Here is a 20,644-nt window from a genome sequence, read left to right on the forward strand (position 1 = left end):
GTGTGTGAATGAATCCGGGGTGTGGCACATACACACTGCAAGCTCTTATGCAATCATCGCCTGATGACTCATGCTGGCTGTTATTCTCAGGCACTGCAGTTTTAGAGGCACCTTTGCTGCTCTGGATTCCAGAGACACAAAAGGTACAATGAGAACAGGGGAGGGGTGACGCATTGGAGATCTGCATAGATAATAGTAATATATCTCCATTATGTAAGTGATTTCATTCATCTTTCTTCAACCAGTGCGTGTGATGTCACTAATATACACACCTCTATTTAAACGTTTTCCTGGTTTAAAGGTCATGCAAGTTCACGCGACAAAGCTGTCTAAGGCAATGCCTGTAACACTTCATTCATCATCACGAAATTGCGCTACAAGTGTGTCGCCGAGCTGTGCCAACAATGTGATGCTTTTTCCCAGCGATGTATGATTTATAGCATTATAAAAGAAGCACAACACTGATCGAGAAAGGAATACCCAGGATGGGTGTTAACCATTCATACAATCGTTGTGCCACCCACGCAGGAAGGCCTACTTTCAAGGTTCCTGTTTTTCTGGCTTCCCTTATCACATGGCCCTTCCTGGTAGACATCCAGTGGTTAAATTCTCTACTGGAAGTTAGCTCTGCCATGTTGGCTCTCATAATAATGGCAAGAAACCCCTAAAGTTACCCCTAATCTTCATCACCCCTACCCAAACCCTAATTTTATGGTAATGGTAATTTGAACATGCATCAGATTACAATTGAATGCATCCCATAATCAGTTCACAGTTCCACATGTCCAAAAGGAGTAGGAAGAAGCAAAGCTTAGTAAATCCTACCCCTCCATCTGGTACTTTTACAATCAGTAACTGTTACATTTGTTCACTTCCTGCTTTCCATAATACAGTTTAAGGTTTTTTGGTTTTTTTTGTTTTTTTTTAAATAATGTACCTTGTACAGAAGTACAAGGTGATATGACCATCCAATGACATAATGTGTACCATAGTAAGTGTCAATATAGTGATATATATAGCACATCATGACTGGTTCAAGACTCTTCATCCTTGTATTTAGCAAACATCAACTGCTTGTATTGTTTCTTGAATTGGCTCATCGTTGTGCATTGTTTGAGGTCCTTACTCAATCCATTCCATAGTTTGATTCCACATACTGAAATGCTATGGCTTTTTAACGTAGTCCTAGCATATAAGTGTTTCAAATGTAGTTCTTCCCTGAGATCATATTTCTCCTCTCTTGTAGAGAAGTATTGGATGACATTTTTAGGTAAATTATGGTTATTTTTAGCCTTATGCATTATTGCATAATACTAGCCATAATAAGAGTAAACAAGAAACTTGTGCTCGTGTGTTGCTATAAATGGTTCAGTGTTCAGTTTTTATCTTAGCGGGGGTTACAGCCGGAACATTATTGTGCTTGTTGAGAGATAATGTAATAATAATCCTACCTCTCCATCTGGTTCTTTTACAATCAGTAAATGTTACATTTGTTCACTTCCTGCTTTCGTTTTTTTTTATTTTTTTTTTGTCACGTACCGAAGTACGATGTGATATGACCATACAATGACATATTGGGTACCATAGTAAGTGTCAATATAGTGATATATATAGCACATCATGACTGGTTCAAGACTCTTCATCCTTGTATTTAGCAAACATCAACTGCTTGTATTGTTTCTTGAATTGGCTCATCGTTGTGCATTTAACCCTAATGCTAGCCCTAATGTCAACTTAAACCAAAACACAAACTATCTTCTAAAACACATCATCTTCCTGTCCATTATGCACTATAGTATTTCCAGGCGTATTGAGCAAAAGAGCATAATTAAAATGTAGCACAGTGCAATACTTTCAGTCAAGGTACCAATACACAGTTTGATTTAAAATACAAATACATATAAATACACACAAAAAAACTAATTACGGAAAGCATAAACAAAACAAGGAAGTGGGAGATGACAAAGAGAGTGGAAGGCCAGCAAATTCAACTCGAACAGACAAAATATTGTATTGTGATCCTCCGTCCCACTTCTGGTGCTCAGAACAGTGAAGTACTCTGTCTGCATAGCCTGGATATAACAACCCACACAACAGCCAATCCCAAAGACACAGAATTTGCAAATTCCACAATAACTATTCATTGATTCAAATGAATAATGGTGATTGTTTAGCTTTGTCATTCCACTGGAGGGTTTATTTATTTTTAACATTTTCCAAAGAGAAATGGTGTGTAAAAATGCTGCAATAAATATGCCATTCAGATTATTTAAATAGACTATTATTGCTTTGTAAGTATATCATGCTTAGAGGATATCAATTATCAACACTTTAAAGTAGCATCGTCAATATAAATGTCCTAATGATTGCTTTTTAAATGAACTAAATTACTATTTTGGTCTTCATCACAGTAAATTTGATCCCCAGACATGCTTTTTTTAGCCTTATTCAGTCATTCTGTACAAGTAGAATGCGGCCTTGAGTGAAGGCAGACTGCATGGTAGTTCCCAACACTGGCTCCTGCACAGTTCCCAAGCTAAGAACACAGATGACCTTTGTGTTATGTTGCATCTCGTGAGACATGTTACAAGCCATCTTTCATTCACTTGGCCACCGGGGCTCCATTGCAAAACACACGAGTTTGTTGCTGTGCTCTTGTGAGCTCAGTCTACTGTCAAGCGGCGGCTGGTGGAATTGGCCCCCGAATGGAGACTTCTGGTAGTAACAGATGGCCGGATCATTCTGCCACCAGTATTCCATGTGGCTTCAATTTACACGCGACCCATATTCTCTTGGCCAAAAGCAACACTTTTCTTGCACTTCTGAGGTTATACATTTCCCGCTGTAATATTTCCGAATTGTTAGTTAGGAATGTTGTTTGTCATTTAACATTTAAACAGTGCAAAGTGGCCCAAAAATACCGCACAACTTGATGAATATGTGAAAATCATCAGAAATCATATTAAATATTATAGTATGGTGACAAAATCACACACATAGTGTAGTCTTGTACAGCTTATAAATGTGACCTTTCAGTGTCGGGAAGAATCTGACTCCTGCTCAATTTAATCCATCACACATAAGGACAAGAATGAAACACTTAAAATGGCTTCAGAGAATCAACCCTCTGCTATTCGGATACAACCATAGATGACTCAATGAAAGCTATTAGCGTCATTCAGTGTAGCTACTAAGAGTATTCAAGGAACTCCATTCCTGGCTAGCATCACTTGCAGCAACACATGGAAGGTATCCTGGCCATCCCACTGTGCCATAAAGCCGAACCTATAAAGTTCCTTCTTGCAAAAATAAACACAGCACAGCGATGCATGATGTCATTCCTTCCTCAGTGACATGATGTCAGCGATAGCATTCGCCAAGTAGTGAGATTGGGATTATACTCCCTTAGTATGTACATCTGCTAAAAAGGAAGACAGAAGCCAGTCAGTGTAAATATCCAATTATCCAAGCACTATTTCTCTAAGACTACAAAGTGATTTGGCCTTCACCAGAAACGACCTTGTGTATTCCCAAGGTTGAATAAACAAGACTTCTATTCCAAGTATTGTGCAACCCAGGAAGGAGCAGCTGTGAACTTAATGTCACTCATGCAGAATGCCAAGCATGCTCTTCTAACCACAGCAGATGTGAACTAAGGGCGAGGAAAATAATCGCTTTTAATCGATGCATCGATTGCACCATTTCGTATCGGATCGCATTGATTCGAATGAAATGATTATCGTATCTTATCGCGTCGTGAAGAGGATGAATCGCATCATATCGCAAGAAAATTCCATTTATCATTAAAGTATCGTATCGCTGGCAGTGCATCGAGATGTGTATAGAATAGTCCTCAGTGCTGAGATTGACAACCCCAGTGCGCGTGCATTAATTACGCCAAAACATTTAATGTAATTAAGGAAAAATCCTGTTAACGCGATATTTTTGACAGCCTTAATATGTATATATATATATATATATTTCCCCCGTTTTTTTTTTTGTTTTTTTGTTTACCAGAAAATTGCATTAGAAGCAAGTTGAGAAAAACGGAAAAAAACCACATACGTTTTTTGTCAAAAATCACCAAAGTTTTTGGGTTCTTCTCAGACCCCTGTTGAGTGTGTGGGAGGTTTCCCCTGTTTTTTTAACCAGAAACGACATACTAACCCATTGCTCTGCCGTTTTATGCCTTTTGTGGGTGCTTCTCAGGCCCCTGTTGGGTGTGTGTGAGGTTTCACCTGTTTTTTTTAACCAGAAAAGTGCATTAGAAGAGAGTTGAAAAAAACTGAAAAAAACGACATACGTTTTTTTCAAAAATCACCAAATTCAAACACTAGCATTTTATGCAATTTTTAGATGCTTCTAGGTCCCCGGTTGAGTGTGTGTGAGGTTTCCACTTTTATTTTTGACAGAAAAGTGCTTGAAAAGCAAGTTGAAAAAAATGAAAAAAACGACATACTAACCCCTTACGTTTTTTGTCAAAAATCACCAACTCAAACAGTGGCATTTTATGCCATTTTTTAATGCTTCTAGGTCCCCTGTTGAGTGTGTGTGAGGTTTCCACTTTTATTTTTGACAGAAAAGTGCTAGAAAAGCAAGTTGAAAAAAAAAAAAAAAACGACATACTAAACCCTTACGTTTTTTTCAAAAATCACCAAATTCAAAATCTGGCATTTTATGCCATTTTTGGATGCTTCAAGGTCCCCTGTTGAGTGTGTGTGAGGTTTCCACTTTTATTTTTGACAGAAAAGTGCTTTAAAAGCAAGTTGAAAAAAATGAAAAAAAACGACATACTTACGTTTTTTTCAAAAATCACCAAATTCAAAATCTGGCATTTTATGCCATTTTTGGATGCTTCTGGGTCCCCTGTTGAGTGTGTGTGAGGCTTCCACTTTTATTTTTGACAGAAAAGTGCTTGAAAAGCAAGTTGAAAAAAATGAAAAAAAAAGACATACTAACCCCTTACGTTTTTTTCAAAAATCAACAAATTCAAAATCTGGCATTTCATGCCATTGTTGGATGCTTCTGGGTCCCCTGTTGAGTGTGTGTGAGTTTTCCCCTTTTTTTTGACCAGAAAAGTGCTTTAAAAGCAAGTTGAAAAAAATGAAAAAAACGACATACTAACCCCTTACGTTTTTTTCAAAAATCACTAAATTCAAAATCTGGCATTTTATGCCATTTTTGGATGCTTCTAGGTCCCCTGTTGAGTGTGTGTGAGGTTTCCACTTTTATTTTTGACAGAAAATTGCTGGAAAAGCAAGTTGAAAAAAATGAAAAAAACGACATACTAACCACTTACGTTTTTTGTCAAAAATCACCAACTCAAACAGTGGCATTTTATGCCATTTTTGAATGCTTCTAGGTCCCCTGTTGAGTGTGTGTGAGGTTTCCACTTTTATTTTTGACAGAAAAGTGCTTGAAAAGCAAGTTGAAAAAAATGAAAAAAAAACCGACATACTAACCCCTTACGTTTTTTTCAAAAATCACCAAATTCAAAATCTGGCATTTTATGCCATTTTTGGATGCTTCTGGGTCCCCTGTTGAGTGTGTGTGAGGTTTCCACTTTTATTTTTGACCAGAAAAGTGCTTTAAAAGCAAGTTGAAAAAAATAAAAAAACGACATACTAACCCCTTACGTTTTTTTCAAAAATCACCAAATTCAAAATCTGGCATTTTATGCCATTTTTGGATGCTTCTGGGTCCCCTGTTGAGTGTGTGTGAGGTTTCCACTTTTATTTTTGACAGAAAAGTGCTTGAAAAGCAAGTTGAAGAAAATGAAAAAAAATGACATACTAACCCCTTACGTTTTTTTTTAAAAATCAACAAATTCAAAATCTGGCATTTCATGCCATTGTTGGATGCTTCTGGGTCCCCTGTTGAGTGTGTGTGAGGTTTCCCCTTTTTTTGACCAGAAAAGTGCTTTAAAAGCAAGTTGAAAAAAATGAAAAAAACGACATACTTACGTATTTTTCAAAAATCACCAACTCAAACAGTGGCATTTTATGCCATTTTTGAATGCTTCTAGGTCCCCTGTTGAGTGTGTGTGAGGTTTCCACTTTTATTTTTGACAGAAAAGTGCTTGAAAAGCAAGTTGAAAAAAATGAAAAAAAAACCGACATACTAACCCCTTACGTTTTTTTCAAAAATCACCAAATTCAAAATCTGGCATTTTATGCCATTTTTGGATGCTTCTGGGTCCCCTGTTGAGTGTGTGTGAGGTTTCCACTTTTATTTTTGACCAGAAAAGTGCTTTAAAAGCAAGTTGAAAAAAATGAAAAAAACGACATACTAACCCCTTACGTTTTTTTCAAAAATCACCAAATTCAAAATCTGGCATTTTATGCCATTTTTGGATGCTTCTGGGTCCCCTGTTGAGTGTGTGTGAGGTTTCCCCTTTTTTTTGACCAGAAAAGTGCTTTAAAAGCAAGTTGAAAAAAATGAAAAAAACGACATACTAACCCCTTACGTTTTTTTCAAAAATCACCAAATTCAAAATCTGGCATTTTATGCCATTTTTGGATGCTTCTAGGTCCCCTGTTGAGTGTGTGTGAGGTTTCCACTTTTATTTTTGACAGAAAATTGCTGGAAAAGCAAGTTGAAAAAAATGAAAAAAACGACATACTAACCCCTTACGTTTTTTGTCAAAAATCACCAACTCAAACAGTGGCATTTTATGCCATTTTTGAATGCTTCTAGGTCCCCTGTTGAGTGTGTGTGAGGTTTCCACTTTTATTTTTGACAGAAAAGTGCTTGAAAAGCAAGTTGAAAAAAATGAAAAAAAGAAACGACATACTAACCCCTTACGTTTTTTTCAAAAATCACCAACTCAAACAGTGGCATTTCATGCCATTTTTGAATGCTTCTAGGTCCCCTGTTGAGTGTGTGTGAGGTTTCCACTTTTATTTTTGACAGAAAAGTGCTTGAAAAGCAAGTTGAAAAAAATGAAAAAAACGACATACTAACCCCTTACGTTTTTTTCAAAAATCACCAAATTCAAAATCTGGCATTTTATGCCATTGTTGGATGCTTCTGGGTCCCCTGTTGAGTGTGTGTGAGGTTTCCCCTTTTTTGACCAGAAAAGTGCTTTAAAAGCAAGTTGAAAAAAATGAAAAAAAATGACATACTAACCCCTTACGTTTTTTTTAAAAAATCAACAAATTCAAAATCTGGCATTTCATGCCATTGTTGGATGCTTCTGGGTCCCCTGTTGAGTGTGTGTGAGGTTTCCCCTTTTATTTTTGACAGAAAAGTGCTGGAAAAGCAATTTGAAAAATATGAAAAAAACGACATACTAACCCCTTACGTTTTTTGTCAAAAATCACCAACTCAAACAGTGGCCTTTTATACCATTTTTGAATGCTACTAGGTCCCCTGTTGAGTGTGTGTGAGGTTTCCACTTTTATTTTTGACAGAAAAGTGCTTGAAAAGCAAGTTGAAAAAAATGAAAAAAACGACTTACGTTTTTTCAAAAATCACCAAATTCAAAATCTGGCATTTTATGCCATTTTTGGATGCTTCTAGGTCCCCTGTTGAGTGTGTGTGAGGTTTCCACTTTTATTTTTGACAGAAAAGTGCTTTAAAAGGAAGTTGAAAAAAATGAAAAAAACGACATACTTACGTTTTTTTCAAAAATCACCAAATTCAAAATCTGGCATTTTATGCCATTTTTGGATGCTTCTGGGTCCCCTGTTGAGTGTGTGTGAGGTTTTCACTTTTATTTTTGACAGAAAAGTGCTTGAAAAGCAAGTTGAAAAAAATGACATACTAACCCCTTACGTTTTTTTCAAAAATCACCAAATTCAAAATCTGGCATTTTATGCCATTTTTGGATGCTTCTGGGTCCCCTGTTGAGTGTGTGTGAGGTTTCCACTTTTATTTTTGACAGAAAAGTGCTTGAAAAGCAAGTTGAAAAAAATGAAAAAAACGACATACTAACCATTTACGTTTTTTTCAAAAATCACCAAATTCAAAATCTGGCATTTAATGCCATTTTTGGATGCTTCAAGGTACCCTGTTGAGTGTGTGTGAGGTTTCCACTTTTATTTTTGACAGAAAAGTGCTTTAAAAGCAAGTTGAAAAAAATGAAAAAAACGACATACTTACGTATTTTTCAAAAATCACCAACTCAAACAGTGGCATTTTATGCCATTTTTGAATGCTTCTAGGTCCCCTGTTGAGTGTGTGTGAGGTTTCCACTTTTATTTTTGACAGAAAAGTGCTTGAAAAGCAAGTTGAAAAAAATGAAAAAAAACGACATACTAACCCCTTACGTTTTTTGTCAAAAATCACCAACTCAAACAGTGGCATTTTATGCCATTTTTGAATGCTTCTAGGTCCCCTGATGAGTGTGTGTGAGGTTTCCACTTTTATTTTTGACAGAAAAGTGCTTGAAAAGCAAGTTGAAAAAAAATGAAAAAAATGGCATGCTAACCCCTTACGTTTTTTTCAAAAATCACCAAATTCAAAATCTGGCATTTTATGCCATTTTTGGATGCTTCTGGGTCCCCTGTTGAGTGTGTGTGAGCTTTCCACTTTTATTTTTGACAGAAAAGTGCTTGAAAAGCACGTTGAAAAAAAATGAAAAAAAAACGACATACTTGTGTTTTTTTTCAAAAATCAGCAAATTCAAAATCTGGAATTTTATGCCATTTTTGGATGCTTCTGGGTCCCCTGTTGAGTGTGTGTGAGGTTTCCACTTTTACTTTTGACAGAAAAGTGCTTTAAAAGCAAGTTGAAAAAAATGGAAAAAAACGACATACTAACCCCTTACGTTTTTTTAAAAAATCACCAAATTCAAAATCTGGCATTTTATGCCATTTTTGGATGCTTCGGGGTCCCCTGTTGAGTGTGTGTGAGGTTTCCACTTTTATTTTTGACAGAAAAGTGCTTGAAAAGCAAGTTGAAAAAAATGAAAAAAATGACATGCTAACCCCTTACGTTTTTTTCAAAAATCACCAAATTCAAAATCTGGCATTTTATGCCATTTTTGGATGCTTCTGGGTCCCCTGTTGAGTGTGTGTGAGGTTTCCCCTGTTTTTTTGACCAGAAAATTGCTTGAAAAGCAAGTTGGAAAAAATTAAAAAAACGACGTTTTTTTTCAAAAATCACAAAATTCAAAATCTGGCATTTTATGCCATTTTTGGATGCTTCTGGGTCCCCTGTTGAGTGTGTGTGAGGTTTCCCCTTTTTTTGACCAGAAAAGTGCTTTAAAAGCAAGTTGAAAAAAATGAAAAAAACGACATACTAACCCCTTACGTTTTTTTCAAAAATCACCAAATTCAAAATCTGGCATTTTATGCCATTTTTGAATGCTTCTAGGTCCCCTGTTGAGTGTGTGTGAGGTTTCCACTTTTATTTTTGACAGAAAAGTGCTTTAAAAGGAAGTTGAAAAAAATGAAAAAAACGACATACTTACGTTTTTTTCAAAAATCACCAAATTCAAAATCTGGCATTTTATGCCATTTTTGGATGCTTCTGGGTCCCCTGTTGAGTGTGTGTGAGGTTTCCACTTTTATTTTTGACAGAAAAGTGCTTGAAAAGCAAGTTGAAAAAAATGAAAAAAACGACATACTAACCCCTTACGTTTTTTTCAAAAATCACCAAATTCAAAATCTGGCATTTAATGCCATTTTTGGATGCTTCAAGGTACCCTGTTGAGTGTGTGTGAGGTTTCCACTTTTATTTTTGACAGAAAAGTGCTTTAAAAGCAAGTTGAAAAAAATGAAAAAAACGACATACTTACGTATTTTTCAAAAATCACCAACTCAAACAGTGGCATTTTATGCCATTTTTGAATGCTTCTAGGTCCCCTGTTGAGTGTGTGTGAGGTTTCCACTTTTATTTTTGACAGAAAAGTGCTTGAAAAGCAAGTTGAAAAAAATGAAAGAAACGACATACTAACCCCTTACGTTTTTTGTCAAAAATCACCAAATTCAAAATCTGGAATTTTATGCCATTTTTGGATGCTTCTGGGTCCCCTGTTGAGTGTGTGTGAGGTTTCCACTTTTATTTTTGACAGAAAAGTGCTTGAAAAGCAAGTTGAAAAAAAATGAAAAAAATGACATGCTAACCCCTTACTTTTTTTTCAAAAATCACCAAATTCAAAATCTGGCATTTTATGCCATTTTTGGATGCTTCTGGATCCCCTGTTGAGTGTGTGTGAGCTTTCCACTTTTATTTTTGACAGAAAAGTGCTTGAAAAGCACGTTGAAAAAAAATGAAAAAAACGACATACTTATGTTTTTTTTCAAAAATCAGCAAATTCAAAATCTGGAATTTTATGCCATTTTTGGATGCTTCTGGGTCCCCTGTTGAGTGTGTGTGAGGTTTCCCCTGTTTTTTTGACCAGAAAATTGCTTGAAAAGCAAGTTGGAAAAAATGAAAAAAACGACATACTTACGTTTTTTAAAAAATCACCAAATTCAAAATCTGGCATTTTATGCCATTTTTGGATGCTTCTGGGTCCCCTGTTGAGTGTGTGTGAGGTTTCCCCTTTTTTTGACCAGAAAAGTGCTTTAAAAGCAAGATGAAAAAAATGAAAAAAACGACATACTTACGTTTTTTTCAAAAATCACCAAATTCAAAATCTGGCATTTTATGCCATTTTTGGATGCTTCTGGGTCCCCTGTTGAGTGTGTGTGAGGTTTCCACTTTTATTTTTGACAGAAAAGTGCTTGAAAAGCAAGTTGAAAAAAATGAAAAAAACGACATACTAACCCCTTACGTTTTTTTCAAAAATCACCAAATTCAAAATCTGGCATTTAATGCCATTTTTGGATGCTTCAAGGTACCCTGTTGAGTGTGTGTGAGGTTTCCACTTTTATTTTTGACAGAAAAGTGCTTTAAAAGCAAGTTGAAAAAAATGAAAAAAACGACATACTTACGTATTTTTCAAAAATCACCAACTCAAACAGTGGCATTTTATGCCATTTTTGAATGCTTCTAGGTCCCCTGTTGAGTGTGTGTGAGGTTTCCACTTTTATTTTTGACAGAAAAGTGCTTGAAAAGCAAGTTGAAAAAAATGAAAAAAACGACATACTAACCCCTTACGTTTTTTGTCAAAAATCACCAACTCAAACAGTGGCATTTTATGCCATTTTTGAATGCTTCTAGGTCCCCTGATGAGTGTGTGTGAGGTTTCCACTTTTATTTTTGACAGAAAAGTGCTTGAAAAGCAAGTTGAAAAAAAATGAAAAAAATGACATGCTAACCCCTTACGTTTTTTTCAAAAATCACCAAATTCAAAATCTGGCATTTTATGCCATTTTTGGATGCTTCTGGGTCCCCTGTTGAGTGTGTGTGAGCTTTCCACTTTTATTTTTGACAGAAAAGTGCTTGAAAAGCACGTTGAAAAAAAATGAAAAAAAACGACATACTTATGTTTTTTTTCAAAAATCAGCAAATTCAAAATCTGGAATTTTATGCCATTTTTGGATGCTTCTGGGTCCCCTGTTGAGTGTGTGTGAGGTTTCCACTTTTATTTTTGACAGAAAAGTGCTTTAAAAGCAAGTTGAAAAAAATGGAAAAAAACGACATACTAACCCCTTACGTTTTTTTAAAAAATCACCAAATTCAAAATCTGGCATTTTATGCCATTTTTGGATGCTTCGGGGTCCCCTGTTGAGTGTGTGTGAGGTTTCCACTTTTATTTTTGACAGAAAAGTGCTTGAAAAGCAAGTTGAAAAAAATGAAAAAAATGACATGCTAACCCCTTACGTTTTTTTCAAAAATCACCAAATTCAAAATCTGGCATTTTATGCCATTTTTGGATGCTTCTGGGTCCCCTGTTGAGTGTGTGTGAGGTTTCCCCTGTTTTTTTGACCAGAAAATTGCTTGAAAAGCAAGTTGGAAAAAATTAAAAAAACGACGTTTTTTTTCAAAAATCACAAAATTCAAAATCTGGCATTTTATGCCATTTTTGGATGCTTCTGGGTCCCCTGTTGAGTGTGTGTGAGGTTTCCCCTTTTTTTGACCAGAAAAGTGCTTTAAAAGCAAGTTGAAAAAAATGAAAAAAAACGACATACTAACCCCTTACGTTTTTTTCAAAAATCACCAAATTCAAAATCTGGCATTTAATGCCATTTTTGGATGCTTCAAGGTACCCTGTTGAGTGTGTGTGAGGTTTCCACTTTTATTTTTGACAGAAAAGTGCTTTAAAAGCAAGTTGAAAAAAATGAAAAAAACGACATACTTACGTATTTTTCAAAAATCACCAACTCAAACAGTGGCATTTTATGCCATTTTTGAATGCTTCTAGGTCCCCTGTTGAGTGTGTGTGAGGTTTCCACTTTTATTTTTGACAGAAAAGTGCTTGAAAAGCAAGTTGAAAAAAATGAAAGAAACGACATACTAACCCCTTACGTTTTTTGTCAAAAATCACCAAATTCAAAATCTGGAATTTTATGCCATTTTTGGATGCTTCTGGGTCCCCTGTTTAGTGTGTGTGAGCTTTCCACTTTTATTTTTGACAGAAAAGTGCTTGAAAAGCACGTTGAAAAAAAATGAAAAAAACGACATACTTGTGTTTTTTTTCAAAAATCAGCAAATTCAAAATCTGGAATTTTATGCCATTTTTGGATGCTTCTGGGTCCCCTGTTGAGTGTGTGTGAGGTTTCCACTTTTATTTTTGACAGAAAAGTGCTTGAAAAGCAAGTTGAAAAAAATGAAAAAAACGACATACTTACGTTTTTTTAAAAAATCACCAAATTCAAAATCTGGCATTTTATGCCATTTTTGGATGCTTCGGGGTCCCCTGTTGAGTGTGTGTGAGGTTTCCACTTTTATTTTTGACAGAAAAGTGCTTGAAAAGCAAGTTGAAAAAAAGGAAAAAAATGACATGCTAACCCCTTACGTTTTTTTCAAAAATCACCAAATTCAAAATCTGGCATTTTATGCCATTTTTGGATGCTTCTGGGTCCCCTGTTGAGTGTGTGTGAGGTTTCCCCTGTTTTTTTGGCCAGAAAATTGCTTGAAAAGCAAGTTGGAAAAAATTAAAAAAACGTTTTTTTTCAAAAATCACAAAATTCAAAGTCTGGCATTTTATGCCATTTTTGGATGCTTCTGGGTCCCCTGTTGAGTGTGTGTGAGGTTGCCCTTGTTTTTTTGACCAGAAAAGTGCTTTAAAAGCAAGTTGAAAAAAATGAAAAAAACGACATACTAACCTTCCGTTTTTTGTCAAAAAACACCAAATTCAAACACTGGCATTTTTTGCCATTTTTGGGTGCTTCTCAGGCCCCTGCTGAGTGTGTGGGAGGTTTCCACGTTTTTTGTTTTTTACCAGAAAAGTGCATTAGAAGCAAGTTGAAAAAAAACAGAAAAAAACGACATACTAACCCCTTACGTATTTTGTCAAAAAACACCAAATTCAAACACTGGCATTTTATGCCATTTTTGGGTGCTTCTTAGGCCCCTGTTGAGTGTGTGGGAGGTTTCCATGTTTTCTTGACCAGAAAAGTGCATTAGAAGCAAGTTGAAAAAAACAGAAAAAAACGACATGCTAACCCCTTATTATTTTTGTCAAAGATCAGCGCAGATGACACAGATGTGATAATTTGGAGATAATTGTGATAATTATGCGTGTCCCCATCCTATAGTATCACAGTCCCATTGTGAGGTACCTTTCCATGGGCTCTGCTTACTGTCTTTTTAGGCCTAATCACAAGCCTGGCCTGCAGGTATGTTGCTCGCCAGGTTCAGTCTTGTTGGAAAACCCCATCACTCAACAGCTTTCATTATCCTGACTGTGATGTGTTGCCAGGCATGTCTCTTCATGTGCTGTACAGCTGCTGTGAAATGTAAAGGCTGGAATGGAACCCCGCTATTACTTTTTCATTCATATCAGTCATTAAACTGGGACTAACACAACATCAAGGCAGCATTTAAGTCATTATATTCTACTGATTGACAGTTATTGGACAATTTTCTGCTTCATAGATCACACAGTACATTCCTCCTGCCTTTCACACATACCCCCACGACTGTACTATGTTTCTCTCACACACATGAATAACTCTCACACAGACAACGCAGGGAGAGAAAATATCACAGCAATCAGTCGCTCAGGGAAAATGAAAGTAGATGAGGAAGAAGCAGACATATTTGAATAAACTAACTCCTGCAAAAACCCTGTTTGGACTAGATGTTAAAACATTTGCTTTTACACTCAGTTGACTCTCGATGGCACAAGGGTTATATTGAGAAACTCATTTCTTTTTTTTTTCCTTCAACAAAAACAAATTCCTAGTTCCTGAGGAAGCTAAGACCCAGACTGAAAAAAAAAAATCACATGTCTATTAAAATGTAATTTACCTTTGGCATGGCTTGACTGGCTGGACCTGTAAAATGATCACAAAAATATTGCAGGATTTCTAAACACAATTAAATATTTTTTTCACTCTTTCAGCTAAGGAAGCATCAGAACCCATTGACAAAAATACATAAAACTTCAAGGTCAAATGACAACTGACGTGCTGACAAGAAATCTCTATGCCTACTGTTCATTTACTAAGTAGTGGCTTTGACTACAAAAAGGAAACCCCAATAAAGGACACACATTCAAGTAAAAATATACAATATACTGTATTTGTTATATAAACTTGTACAGAATACCTTGGACATTTCAGTTATACATACTCCATATATACCTTATAAGGGTCAGAATCAGGTCAGTTTTGGATCCTTCATTATTTCAGAAAAAAAAAGGTCCCCCGTAACAAATTCTATACAAACATAGCAAGCGATAAAGCCCTTAGATGCACTTTGAGATGCCATGACATGTTACAGATGCCTTGTACAAAAAATCCCTGAAAAAAGTCTTTCGAGTGAGGTAAGAACACATTAATCAAACTTTCACTCATTCTAATGTGTCAGACACGCTTGTTAGCTGGGAGACCAGGAGGCAAATAGACAGCTAATTACGTGCCATCACGCTTTCCCTTGATGCCACAGAAGGAGGAGCTCCAGACTGAAAACTGTCGGGAGTTTAAAACGAGACTCACCGCCATCGGCTGTGTGATTGCATACGTTTGTTGGCTGTCTATTGTGCCTAAAGGCCATCCTTACATAATACCTTAGTATAGTAATTGACACAGAAGTACATTTTATGTTGTCAAAGTTAAAAAGACAACAATCATGCAAAGAATTTAGCTGGAAGCAGCAGAAAAATAATACATCTGCTATCGGTTTAATTTTGCAGGATGCAGCCAGTTAAACGTAACTTCCTGTTGTTCGCCAACATAAGTCAGAACAACCTGACTTAAAACATCACCCACTAGTCTCTGTGCTGGTTTCTATTGCACAAGAGCTGCTCACCCAGAATTAACGCGCTGGATAGAAATTCAAGGCTGGATAGCTGAAGTAGCTTATTTCTCTCAGCTTACAAAACATTCCGATTGGACAAAAACTCCTGTTAAAACCACAGAAGCAGAAATAGTTATTGATATGAAAAGATTTTTAGCTGGTGAAGGACAATTAACAGTCAAACAGCAATTCCAACAGAAACATTTCAACATGTCCTGCTATTATGGCGGCACATGACTATCTAATAATGTCATGTATTGATTAACAATATCATCCTTGTGTTACATCATAAGGCATCAAACACTGACTCAAACAGGCTGTGTCAGGTTAAGTAGAGACATACGTACTGCAGAGACGTTACTGCTGATGTCTGTCGGCCAGCCAGGAAGCTGACAAACTCAAAGCGCCACCACCAAACGTCCACATGAGACATCCTCATGTTGAGTCCAGTGTGTCCAGCTGAAAGACATTGTGATTGGTTGGCGTGGTAAAGAAGAGCTGCTCGTCACTCGTGGAGCGGTTGTCACAGGGACTGTGCAGGCCCAGTGTCCGCTCAAAGTCCAACAGTTGACCCATGAAGTTAAAGTTTGGGGAAATGTTAGATTTCTTTCTCTTGACAAAGTCATAAGCATCGTTGAGCGACAGGTTAAGTCTCTGCATCAAGTAGGCCACAGTGACGGTAACCGAGCGGCTGATACCGGCTAGACAGTGGACCAGGATGCCGCACTGCTTGGAACGAGCCTCATCTGTGGGATGAAAAGAAAACAACGGTCAGCAAATTTAGCAAAAAGTGCAATCTTGAGATTTCTGAAGAATAATTTCATTCAATATGCGATATGATAACGATTATCTCACAATTTGGCGATACAGAGATTATCAATATACTGGTGATATACCGATGAATTATATACCAATATTAACATTTAGAAATTAAATGCTTCAAAAAGTGTTTTTTTTTTTAAGAACTTGAACACTAATGTTAGAATAAACTTTACACAGGCAGGTGTAATATAGCAATATATCACCGTATCGAGATATTGTCACACTCCTATTCATCAATATGACTCAAGTAGACAAAAACAATCTGATTGCTGGCACAATGATCACATTTTAATCCTCCACGGAGGACAAAAAGCTTAAGACTTTTCCTGGGAATTCATTTGCTGTGAAAAATATCCTGTTGGTTACCTTGTGACCCAGCAATCAGACAGAGCACTGAGAGTGGAAGTGACACTTCCTTCCTGTTTCTACCCCAAACAACCCCCCCAAGAGTTGTGGTTTCAGAGAAGTCATACAGTAGTTCACCAATCAAGCAGGAAACAGCAATACCAGAATGAAAGAATGAAATGCACTATTCATTCCATTCATTGTACCAAATGTTCTGTCTGCTTTTACTCCCTTATTACCATTTATTTTTCATTTATCTACTATACAATTAATATTATTATCATCTAATTGCTTTTCATTTCTGCATCTACAGTATGTCACTGAACAAGCTATCCACAAGCACAAACTGTACTTTAAATCATTTTCATCTCGCCCTGTCATGATAACCAATAAATCAATTAACTGTTAAATAAATAAAAACAAGCTCAATATATATGGCTTAATAAGCAGGTATTGACATATGCATGCATGTTTGTTTTCCTCCTCTTTCTCTACCAAACAGGCTGGATGACAAGAGGGGTCACTATGCATCTGTTCCTTGTGGTTCTTTTGTACTATTCTGTTACTTTTCAGTACTTCCCAAGGTCAATACTGTCTCATCAATGCAACATTACTGTCACCTAGTGACCAGTGTAGAATACTACATATGATCACAACGCATTCTTCTGACTGACTCACATTTTCATTTTAGTTCATTTAGTCAATTTTATGCTTAATTTAGGCAAAACATGTAAAATATATAAATATTTTAATCAATAATAGTCCATATTCAACCATGGAACAATGATGATTTATTAATGTATATATAAAAAAAACATGATAGTGAAGTCTCAAAATCTGAAGCATGAATTGGAAAGGGTCTACTGTTTTGCAACAAGTTATTTTCATCAGAATATTACATTTGTGGGAAATTGCATCGCTAAAAACCAACTGAGATCCAAAAGTGCCGTTTTATTAAAATTGAATAACATCTGAATAAAACTGTGTGCTGCGTTTTGCACACAGACAAAAAAATCAAATTAACAGCACAGTAGTGTTACAGTATTAGGCATAGTCGAGCATACAAATGGCTAAATGAATGCAAGTATATAAGGCTTTCAGAAAATGTCGTGTAATATCTGTGACTTGTTGGGGCGGAGCCTGGGAAGTGACATGCTTGACGTCAGCTAGCATTGAGTGCAGCATACATACACTCAACTTGTTCATAAAGCGACTGAAGTGCATTACATAATAGAGCATTAAATTAGTTTACATTGGTCACCTGTTGTCAGCAACATTGCAGTAATGAGACAATAGCTACTGCAGGAAGTACACTGTGCAAAAAAGGGAGCTCTTTCTGTCTGTTATATCATATTTATGTCTAATATGTCACAAAAAACGATCAACAGCAAATCTTACATATCTACTGTGTCACATAGGGTGCCAACAAAATGACGCGATTCGTATTGGGCCGACCAGGGACACACTTTGTTCTGTATTGTTTGACAGCTTGACACAAGCTGCCAGTGTGTTTGATCCCTTACCAAATCTATTGCCGTTTGACTATTCTTGCATCGTTGTTTATACGATATGTCTGTCACTGGCTGTTCTTCACATTGGCAGATTATCCACATAGCTTCTGGTCTTCTGAGTCCAAATGTGACTTTTTACTAGTGACATTTTGTTTTTAAAACAAGCAATGCGGTTAGTTCGGAGCTGCAGCGTGGGAAATGCAAACTTGTTTAAGAGTTGTGTTCTGCTGATTATAAATGACACCAAAAATACTCAAGTCCTCATGGTAATAAATAACAAAAACACATTCTGGAAGAATGCATGTGCATGCCACTTACCTATAAATGATATAGCCTCTGGGAAGAACTGGGACAGATTCTGACTCCAGTGGTCCGAAATGGGGATCTGTTTGTACCTGAAGTGTCCGTCATGTTCAAACATGTTGGGGAGATTGGGTGTAACGTTCAGGATGTACTTGATGTTGTATTTGCCCAGCACGTCTAAGTTGGTGGAGTCTTTGGCACAGCCCAGGTAAAGGTAAGGAAGGATCTGGACCGGGAAGGCAGGCTGGTTACTGGGGAGGGGGCTCTCCTCTGATTCGGTGGCACTGCTGGGTTCACGATCAGATTCCCCGTCTGAACAGTCTGAGCTTATCCGTAGATTTCCAAAGCCCAAAAAACCCAGCGGAGGAGAGGAGCTTGGACAGGAGCTGTCAAGGAGCGTCTCACAGTGTTCTGGGTACTCTGTGTGAAATTTTACAAATCCCCCTGAAAGAGTGAAAAAACAAAATACGTAAGAAAAAAAACACATCATTCTAATCAACAAGAAACTACCACTATAATTAAAACAAGTGTAGTAACTATACTATTAATGACAGTTATAATAAGAACAATGCATACATATAGAACTATAAAACCTTTGTTAATTCTGGTCAGTTTGCAGTGGCATTAGAGTGAAGTGGCGTAGTAGAGAAGTAGATCCGGCTCCCCTAGCAGACCATTCATGAAATGCATGCCTGCTCTAGCAGAGCAAAACACAACGCAGCCATTTTGGAATTTTAATTGAGAATCTCAATGGCACCTCAACTTTGGGACAGCCTACAAACAAGCACACATAAAACGGAAGCATATAACAAAAACACCATAATTTCATAAAGTTTCTCATTTTCTCCTGTCACGCTTTGCACTCCATGATAAAAATCTGACGTACCCTGGAACTAGCTAGGCTTTCCTTCACCTTTGACCGAAGCATATAACGCTACACTTTTGATATTAACTTGATTAAAAACTTAATGAATGACATTTAAACCTTTACAACAAACACTAGTTAACTAGTTAATAAGATAACCAGCTTGAGTTAGCAACTCTTTGGGTAAAAGTAAAAGTATCCCCTTTAACTCCAGACATTTACCTTCCAGGTAGTGAGCTGTACAACCGTCCTCCCACAGTTTTTGAAGAAGCAGACCCAAAACTGATGACGGGGTTCCGCTGTCCGGCCAGCCGACTGTGCTCTCGTCGTACAAGACCACCGTGTCTGTTTGGCACCGGCGTGTAAACTTATCTTTGTCCTCGTGGTTCGGGATGATGGTCCGGATGGGGATGTTGCCCTTCTTGAACCTGCGGAGCATGAGGCCAGGGATGGCCACGCTGATGGCGCCCTCGATGTGAGACGACTCGAAGAGCTCGTGTGCTCGGCAGTCGAGCAGGAGCACAGAAGTGGCGCCGCACTCCAACTCCATTTGCAGCCATTCCACACTCTTACTCGGCGTCACAACATTAGACATATCGAGGTGGGTGTCCGGATTGGGTCGCAGTGGCGGCTTTTCCTTCTACATGTTGCGACTTTCCCTCGGCGGTAAACTACATTTCTCCCCCCCTCCTCTCAAACAAGGAGCCCCGCGAGCCCTCTGTTTGGCGGTTGAGCGGAGATTTGTCTCCCTTTTTTCCGCTTTACCCTTTCCATCAAGAGTGAGTCTTCTCCTAACGAACCATGGGCGAATTAAGCCGCCTTAACGTGTAATATCCACCTTGAAAATGTCTTTACCAACTTCAGCTCCTCCGCATCACACCGCACTCTGGTTGTGTCATTCCGATGCATGACAGCAGAGCAACTCCAGAGGGAGGAGTTTACTGCCAATGGCTTAAAGTCATAGCAGGAAGTTTGGTATTTAATCGTTCTAAACAAATCGCCATTGAGCAACAACCACTACCTATTACTATATCTTTACTGCTCATCGTATCCGTCCTTCTTCCGGCTTGTCACGTGACCTAGTCACCGTGCCTTTTAGAAGACACTTGTAAGCAAACATGAAACTGTTATAAACAATCGATTCTTTCACAAATTTACAACTCCTGTTCACATTTCACACAGAAAATGTTAGTATGTAGGTCAATTTGATACATTCAAATGCTAAATCCAATCAAATGTAAGGTTGGGTACATTATTCCGATTACAATACCATTCCACTACAAGTGCCAAATCCGTACTTTTGAAAGGTATAAACAGGTTTAAACAGAGTAGTAATTTCAATATTTCAACAATATAAATCAAATGGGAACTAAGTACAAATTAACCAATCTGAATTTGAAAGGTGTAAATGGAATTTTGTGACAAGCAGTTTAAACAGAGTAGTAATTTCCATATTTCAACAATATAAATCAAATGGGAACTCAGTACAAATGAACCAATC

The 20,644-nt window shown here is 37.2% G+C and overlaps 1 protein-coding gene across 1 annotated transcript; it reads right to left on the reverse strand.

Annotated features, from left to right (window-relative positions):
- Window positions 1–14,557: 14,557 nt before the first annotated feature.
- On the reverse strand, window positions 14,558–20,148 carry LOC131104230 (dual specificity protein phosphatase 7-like). Its single transcript, XM_058051202.1, has 3 exons — window positions 19,366–20,148; window positions 18,294–18,722; window positions 14,558–16,043 (listed from the first exon to the last, which is right to left on the reverse strand). The coding sequence occupies exons 1-3, from the start codon at window positions 19,736–19,738 to the stop codon at window positions 15,733–15,735; spliced, it is 1,113 nt and encodes a 370-aa protein (XP_057907185.1). The 5' UTR covers window positions 19,739–20,148; the 3' UTR covers window positions 14,558–15,732.
- Window positions 20,149–20,644: the final 496 nt, after the last annotated feature.

This window comes from Doryrhamphus excisus, chromosome 16, assembly GCF_030265055.1.
Source record: "Doryrhamphus excisus isolate RoL2022-K1 chromosome 16, RoL_Dexc_1.0, whole genome shotgun sequence".
In the NCBI taxonomy this organism is placed as follows: Eukaryota; Metazoa; Chordata; class Actinopteri; order Syngnathiformes; family Syngnathidae; genus Doryrhamphus; species Doryrhamphus excisus.

Bases quoted from the DNA above. Each gene is read 5' to 3' on its own strand.
- LOC131104230 (XM_058051202.1), bottom strand. From the start codon at position 19,738: ATGTCTAATGTTGTGACGCCGAGTAAGAGTGTGGAATGGCTGCAAATG. The intron at 18,723-19,365 runs GTAAATGTCTGG...TCACTCTTTCAG, and splicing joins TACAGCTCACTACCTGGAAG to GGGGATTTGTAAAATTTCAC. The intron at 16,044-18,293 runs GTAAGTGGCATG...TTCATCCCACAG, and splicing joins AGAGGCTATATCATTTATAG to ATGAGGCTCGTTCCAAGCAG.